Source organism: Phaethon lepturus, unplaced genomic scaffold, assembly GCF_000687285.1.
Source record: "Phaethon lepturus isolate BGI_N335 unplaced genomic scaffold, ASM68728v1 scaffold54257, whole genome shotgun sequence".
Lineage (NCBI taxonomy): Eukaryota > Metazoa > Chordata > Aves > Phaethontiformes > Phaethontidae > Phaethon > Phaethon lepturus.
Window position 1 is genome coordinate 1 of NW_010553682.1, and position 8,420 is coordinate 8,420.

Sequence of the window (8,420 nt, forward strand, 5' to 3'; positions counted from 1 at the left end):
CTGCCCCTGAGGGAAGGCCGCGGGGTGGGTAGCACAAGGGTGTTAGAAGATGGCATACATCACATTGCACAGATAGCCACATCACCATCGACGCCCGGCCTGTCTGCCTTTGGCGAACTTGGGGTTTTCTCAGCACACACCCAGGGCAGAGCTCAGGGCCCCCCGCCTCCCCTCTTACTTGGCGCCTGCACCCCGAGGGGCTTGGGCAGCCCCAGAAGGACTAGAGGACCCGCAGCACCTGATGAGCGAAACGGGAAGATGAGATGGGAGTACATGTGCTCAAGCTCTCGCAGTGTTCAGGGGGTGCTTTTAGGCTTCTTGTAGACCCCAGTACCTGGAGCTTTTTTTAAAGAAGAAAAAAAGTTAACTGTTAACTACTGCCAGTACACTGAATCAGCCTCTCCCCACCAGTTTATTCTTTAAAAGCAGTGGGATTTACCTACGCTTGATTCCAGTTCCCCCTCCAGAAGACACAGCAGTACCATGCTCTCATGGCAACCCGCTTTCAGACAGCTGGGGGTGGCATCCTCCTCCCCGAGGACCAGACTCAGGGCTGCAGTTTCCCCTGCTCCTGCAGGGATGCCACAGGTCCTGGTGAGTACCCGTGCCCCAAGCTCCCGCCGTCTGCTCGCATCCCGGTCTCCAGCAGCCACCATCACCACGTAACAGATAACTCTTTTCAAACTGGCTGCAATTACATGACCATGGAAGCCTGCCAGGACGAAGAACTATCAGGGGCATTTTTTAATTTGCGCTCAATTAAACTGTGCAGACCATAGATTTTGTATACTTGCTGTGAAGCAAGATGGGAATTCCCAAAATAGAAGAAAGATTGTGTTGGTTTGGGGTTCTTTTTTCCAACATTGTTATTCTTGCTTCCGGATTCCTTATCCTCAAAACACTTACTCTACCAAGTCACGTATTGGATATTTACTCCAGAATTTCACAACACAAATGCACAGGAAATGAAGCATCATCCTACTAATAACCTCTACCATTAAAGCACACAATGCCTTCATATCCAAAACCACATACCAGCTCACTCTATAGCACAGTGATTTTCCTGTTGGAGATTTGAGATCTGCAAGCCCCAAATTATAAAGTGTCTCATCTGCAAAGACATTCTAATTCATGCTAAATAAACACTAACACTCAGAACAGTAGACTGAAACCTATATAGGAAAACAAAGTTTGTTTTCCAAATTCCAAACAACAATAAAAACAATATATTAAGGAAGTCATTGCAATAGGTTCTTTCAATTTAAATACACACACGCACACTCCTTCAATTTCACCCACTCAGCCCAAATTCTTCTCATCACAATATAGATTAAAAAGTGGAAGGACATTTTCAATGGAATCTAAACACCTGAAATTGAAGGAGTTTAAAGTTAATACTAACCTTACAATCAACTTATTTTTAAAGATGGCAGATTAAGCAGCAGTTGCACAATTTCACAGCTTTTGCTTTCAACATCTTAAATGCCTGTACGTTTTCTTCATTTACTTCATCTGCATTTACTTACCTGCATTTGTTTATGAAAACCTCAGTCTTCTAATTTATTTCCCTGGTTTGCAACGCTGATGGAGACGCTCACGCTACTTGCTATAACACCACCAATATGATGCATGACATGGCCGTTCTAGCAATTTTGGGTTTATTCATTAAGCGTGCAGGCAATTCCAACTGCCAGTTGGTATTTGGATTTCAGTGCTGTAGAAATCTTAACGCAAGTTATGCCCCCAAAAGAGAGCGATAGGGGCAATCTTTGGGTTTTCTAGTTGAACATGACATATGCCTTTCACTAGTGCCTAGAAGCAAATATTTTGAAGGCAAGAGTATCAAATTAGTATTTTCCCAATTTCTTTGTAGTGAAAAAAATCTTAACGAAAATAACAGGCCTTAGAAAACAAAAGGCTTAGCATAATGGAACACAAATACAAATTCCTGCACAAGCGATTACATCTGGAAACCTGCTTCAAATAAAAAGAATTAAGGAAAACAGTCATTTTCATCTGAAAAGATATTTATTTTGAGAACTTCGACTTGCACATTGTACAAAAAAATTGACAAATTCAGAAAAAAAACTATAAAACGTTTTGTGTTTTTTTCCCTAACATATTAACATTATAATTTTAAAAAGGGTAAGAGTTAAGAAAACCAAAAATAGGCACATTTGTTCCAGTCTGTCTGCAGTAAAGTGTGATTAAAAACATCCCTGTCTTGTTGAGGTATTAAACTGCAAACTTTGGTAATGTTAGAAAAAGACAACCCATTCACAAAAGTACGCCTTCTCGGTGTCATGTACAATAAACAAAATGCTTCATAAAAAAAGTCAGAATTTGTTATTCTCCATTTCCAGATAGAAATGCAGAGAAACAAAGGAAAAAAACAACCCTCTTGTTACCATAATACACCTAGCATTAGGAGGAAACCTGAAAGTTTGCAAATCCATGCTAATCATTTACAGCTACAGTGTTATATTTTATCCAAAGAATAAAATCCGGTTGGCAAGTTTAAACAATTCAGTGCTTATGAAAAATATATATATGGTGGTTCAGAGCCCAGTCTTTCAGAAAAGGACAAAAGGCACTTAAGAATGGCTTTAGTATATTCCACAATGGCATTTCTGGATAGAAGACAGCACCTGGCTGAACAAATAGTTCCCTAATAAGAAAGAAGTCCAGCTGAGGTAGTACTTCATATTGCTCCAACCACTTGGCTATACACAAGCAGCTTTGTTTTTTTGATATACAAAATTCGTAGGAAATGGCTTTTGATAGGTTTGTCAAATGTATAAAAAACAGTTCTTTAAAAAAAGTAGCAAATACCCACTTGTGGTAAAAAGATCATTAAGCCAAGAGCCATCTTGTACATATTGAGCATCAAAATGCTGCCAAGGTGATGCACAAGTCTACCTTTATGGCCAAATCCCCAAACATTGAAGATTGTTCTAGCAACCAAGCCATTTTTTTGAATTAAGAAAAAAAAAAAAAAGAGGGGGCACAGGAGGCACTCTGAGAACTTTCATAATCATTAGCAGCCTTACCGGAAACACTTTGTAAGTCCATTAAAGAAAAATAATTCTGTGCTGATGAATGGCAGTTGGGGGGAGGGAGAACGCAAAGTTCAACATTTAGAACAAAAACAAAATCCACAAACATACAAAAGGATATTCCTTGAAGTTTATAGTTTTTTTAAAAACGAGGAAGACTTTAAACTTTTTTAGGGGTCTGGGAGAACACAGACTACTTTTTTTTAATTAAGCCCATTGAAAATCCATTCATAAGTTTGAAAAAAAGAAAATTAGAAGTGCTTTACAGAATCACCGTCCATTGCCATATCCAGGAAAGAGCTGAGTTAGAATGGTCTGCAGTGTTTCATTCACCTGCATGGTATAATTTTTGCCAAGATCGTAGCGGCAGGCTGGACAACTGTATACATCAGCTTTGAAGGATCTATCCAAACAATCCTGGTGAAGGACAAAAAAAAAAAATTGGTTAAGAAAGAGACTTGTGCAGTTTTGCTTATTCTACAAAGCCCTCACTGGAGAGAATGAGATTCCTTTTATATCCTAGTTCACCCAGGTATTGACAAGAGCTGAGAAAGGCCAAGAGCAATGCAAGGCTGGCAGTTGGAGAGAAAACTTCCTTCATTACGTGCAACAGCACGTGCACTTCAACAGAGCACGTTAGTCACAGACACGGTGTTGAGGTATATGGTAGAGAGATTTCGTTCAATTACGTTTCTGAAGATCAAGAAATCCCCTGCAGCTGTTAAAGACCATTGAAGTTTCTGCAAAAACACATCACTCTTTAAAAAACAAAACCCCATACGCTCCGTAACACTGTTGAATCTGTCAGCGTCACCTACCAGCATCACTGAGCCCACAGAGAAGCTCTCATCATCTTTTAAAAGAATCAGATAGTGGCAATACAATAGTGGAGCTTCCTTTAAAGCACAGACTTTTCTATATCAAAGGACTTTTATATATTAAAACTTTATGATTTGATAAACCTGACTCATACTAAAAGACTACTGGCAAAAAAACCAACCTAGACACCCCCCACACTCCTCTCTCAGCACTAAACAAGTCAGCTTAAGGCTCGTTGGCTTAACAGACCTCAACAGAAGAGTTCTATCAGCTACTCACCTTGCACACGTTGTGTTGGCATACAGTTGTGACTGGCCGAAACACAACCTCCTGACAGCAGATACACAAGAAGGCCTCTTCAACTTTATTTAGAAATTTCTGTAAAGAGAACATTTGAATCAATTTATTGCTACTACTCTCTGGAAGATACAGGAAAAAAAAAAAAACAAACCACCTCACATTAAATGCAAGGGCTTACTTTAGTCATAGAAAGTTTTTCTACAAAGCTTAGCAAGGAAAAAAAGTAGTCACGTTAAATGAGTTCTGATAACTGTCTTACTGACATCAAATACAGGGCTTTAAAGTTATGCTGTGGATGTCTATACTAAAAAAACACTATCCGTCTGAGGCTGTTTCTTTAATGCAGCTAAAAGGTTTGTTTCTAGGGATAGTACAAAAGTTGTCACTTTATTTCAGGGGAAAAAAAAGCATGACATTACCGGTCCATCTTTGAGAGCTTCTAGTACTTCATTCCACAGTTTTTCATTGGCTTCATCACTTTTTATAAGAGATTTTTGCTGAGATGTCAGCTTGTATGGCTCAACTTTAGTTTTCTTTGGAGTCCCTGTAGGGGAGGTAATGAGTTTCTCCTCCCCACCTGAAAGAAAACACAATGAACTTGTAAACAAGCAAACAAAAAGCAACCAGAAAAGAGAAACTAGGTAAAATGCACAAAAACCTACAAGGGTTTCTATATCCACTTGCCTACTCCACAAACCTGCTGATTTCCTTTTCCTTTTTCCTTTTCCCGGGGTATCAAACTCCTCATCTCCATTATTTTCTTTTTCCTTATCTTTGTTTGCAACAGCTTCCAAATACCCTTCAGGATACTACAGAAACACAAAACAAAAAGCATCCAATGCAAACGTGTCGGTAGACTACTGCAAGTCAGAAAGATGACCTCTGGAACTGCTCCAGGGGTTCTCTATTTGCAGCAGCAGATCCCTGCTCTTGCAAGGTACTAAATAGACTACAGAAATTCTCTATGAGAAAGTGAGTTTTGTCCGTTTAGCCTCCTGATGTAAAAAGAAAACAAACAACCCATAAGACTGAAAGCACTGGTGTGCCCCTCAGTCTAAGGGGGGCTGTCTTGATTCTTATGCAAGGCGAAGAAGATCATCCTCAATAAGAATGTGTAATAGAAAAATTCCTGCTATCCATCAAGTTCCTTGTCTAGGAGAACCATAATGATGTTCCAAAAGTGTACCTGCATTGTTAGGCCAAGCTTTTTCATCCTGTCCTTTCCTTCTTTAGTCCAAGGAGCAGGTTCTTCATCATCCCTCCTAAGTAAGTAACGCCACACTAAAAACCCAGATTTCCCTGTCTCAGGCCAGTATTTCACAACCTAAAAAAAAGTCAGATGCAAGTCAATCATACAATATAAAAACCCCTTGTCCATAACCAAATTATTTTTCCCCAATTCAAATTCAAATCCTTCTTACCTTATATATTCCATCATATCTGTTCCCTTCTACAGGAGCGTATTTGCTATGTTTGCCTCCTTTTACATTCCTCACTACTCGGACCGGCTTCCCAGCTCTCCAGTCCTTGGCTTCAGCTCCATTTTTGTCATTGATGGGAGCACTGCAGTTCAGAGCCAGAGCTCTGCAAGAGAAAGTCCAATCAACTTAGGGTATTTCCCAGGCAGAACTCTTCAGAATAAGCAGGAAAATAAAGCAAAGCAAAGCTTGCATGGTAAACCAACTACTAACAAGTTATAAATTTAACTGTACTATTTAACTCAGAGCAACACATTGATACAGTTGAGTACAATAATAAGAGTAGCAGCATACTGGCATTGTGCTGAACCACAGCAACGGCTACCAAAAAACCGGAAGCTACTACCACTTTGCAGATACAGAAGGAGCCCCTTCCGAATCATCTCCAAGGAAAAAGGATATAGCCAGGCTTTTGTTTGTTTGTCTTAAATACTAGCACTTTCACGTATCTTGTATAACATTAAGAACTCTGAGAGATAGTAATTAAGACTCCTGATTGGGGACCACGTTTTAAATACGCTCATTATTCATTACATTACCTGAACGTAATTGCGTGGACCACCTCCTCCACTTAAGTCCACACTTATTTGTGAGAGTAACAGTTCAGAATTACAAATGATCTCGACTCCCAAGGTGACTCATACACCAGTGACTGCAAAGGTCTTCATGAGAGAGTATGAAAACTTCTACACTAATTTACTACTCTGTTCCTTAAGTTTCAGTCAATACTAAATGCAAGCCCAATACCATTTACAATTTTGTTTCATTTATAGTGTGCTATAAGAAGCACTTCTGTCGTGCAACTGATCTGCAGCGTACACCACAGTGGAAACAATTTCAACAGCTTTTCCACTTAGCCAGTTTCTTTTGATACAAACAGGAGAAATGATTTTTCAGGTTGACAGATTGCCAGCCACTAAGATTAGGAATGGAGTGCGAATGTTGCCGACCTGTTCATATTGGTGAGTTTTTGATCACAAGACTGCTCCGCTGTGCGTTTGTTTCCAGAAAGATCACGCCCTCCGCTCCCTGTATATGTGAAGGAATTTCCATGATCCTGAAACGTACATGGATGGTTTCAACGCATTCACAAAAATAATTCAATAAAAGCAGAAGAGTCTTTTAATCAAGTAGCTTTAATAGGCTGTTCTGAAAAAAGGAAAGATGCTTCCTCCATTTAAGCTCCCAGACTCAGTCTATGCTCCTCTGTTATATTGGCAAAAGAGTCAAGGTGACAATTGTTGCCTTGTCACACATGTTAACAGCACAGAGACCTCTGCCAAGAGAGCAGCACACCACTCAGAATCTGCTTGGAAGTGCAGGGGCATGTTCTAGATAAAGATAGTGTAACTTGTGCCTCAGTCAGAATTAAGACTTAGAACAGCAACTGAGATTCGTGGGCTACCTGTTACCCGAGTTCTAACAGGGTAAGGGTGTACAGGCTAGTAATGCACCAGTGATTTGCAAAAAAGAACAAGCAGTAGAGCCTGGTACAGCTTAGGTTTGGCTAGCAGAACCAAAAGGCGTATTCAGAAGTAGGACTTCTGTCCCTAGTTTTGTTCTGAACACTCTCCCGACACAGGAAGCATATACCGTGAGACTGTCCAAACTGTGGATGCCATGGAGACCCCAGAAAGGCAGCTAAGGACTCTTGGATTGAAAGCTGACGTATGGGTATTAAACATAATTCAGGTGATCCTGTTTCTCAGGTTGGCACATATTACTGGATTGTAATTTTCCTTCGCCTAGTTTTCTTCTGAAGAACGTAGATATCATCAAGATGGGGGAATGTCTGATACAGAGTGTAAAACCTAACTAAGGCCAAGTCTTTCTTTTAACTACAAGGTAATTGGTTCTCAGGCATAAATAATCAAGATTCACTTACTATGTCATCTTCATAGCCTCCTGCCAGAACCAAGGAGTAGGCGCCATCATTACTTCTGCCATGTATGCCTGCTACGTGGGGTCTGTGAACACCGGATTCGCTCACCTGGGGGAAAAAAAAAGCCAAACACGTTTGCTGGGCAACTGCTGTCAACAGGCTACAGACAGTATGACTACCCTTTGGTCTTGGAACTAAGTTAACTAATAGTACTATTTCAAATTTGTTTTGCATATATTACAGGGTAAAATTGTGCTCTCACCACTATCATCCAAAAAGCTCCAAATAGAAGAAAGAAAAATGCTTTTAAAAAATAAGCCATTGAATATTTCAGTGAATTGAACACATGGATTTTTTTTTTTTTTATTATGTGAATTTAGAAACTTGGATCTTCCTGAGATTGCTTATTAAAAAGCTCCAGGAATTTAAGAATAATAAATGTTTGTAAAAGGGGATTGGGTTTGAAAGACTTGCAATAGCAACCTTCATCTAATACTTGAAAACAAGATCTGGATAGGTCAGTGCTTTTTCTTCCCCAAATTTCTAACAGGATGAGAAAAACTTCTGTTTAATGTATCTAGATATCCAAGAGACACTCTTACCAACAGAACAAGCGGAAGATACTACACACCTCCAAGACAAACTACTGGAAACACATATATTTGGTTTGGGGGTTTTGAGTTACCAAAAAAAGCACTAAAGAAAAAAAACACTTGAAATGCCTGGACAATGCAGCATTAGTTATGGAACACTTGGTCTAGACAAAGCCAGAATTCTTTCCTTTTTGCACTTAAATATCCAGTGACATACACTCCAGCATTAACTGTTTCAGGTTTCTCATAAGACATGGATCATTCCCATTTTCCCTAGCGTCGATCAGGCACG

The 8,420-nt window shown here is 39.8% G+C and overlaps 1 protein-coding gene across 1 annotated transcript in view; it reads right to left on the reverse strand.

Annotated features, from left to right (window-relative positions):
- Positions 1-3,230: 3,230 nt before the first annotated feature.
- UHRF1 (ubiquitin-like with PHD and ring finger domains 1) overlaps positions 3,231-8,420 on the reverse strand; it is a 10,015-nt gene continuing 4,825 nt past the window's right edge. Inside the window, exons 8-15 of the mRNA XM_010291598.1 lie at positions 7,539-7,643; positions 6,604-6,710; positions 5,597-5,759; positions 5,362-5,499; positions 4,869-4,984; positions 4,595-4,772; positions 4,155-4,253; positions 3,231-3,473 (exon numbers count right to left, since the gene is read on the reverse strand). Coding sequence (XP_010289900.1) covers positions 3,327-3,473; positions 4,155-4,253; positions 4,595-4,772; positions 4,869-4,984; positions 5,362-5,499; positions 5,597-5,759; positions 6,604-6,710; positions 7,539-7,643 — 1,053 coding nt within the window. The 3' untranslated portion in view covers positions 3,231-3,326. The remainder of the gene's footprint in view (positions 3,474-4,154; positions 4,254-4,594; positions 4,773-4,868; positions 4,985-5,361; positions 5,500-5,596; positions 5,760-6,603; positions 6,711-7,538; positions 7,644-8,420) is intronic.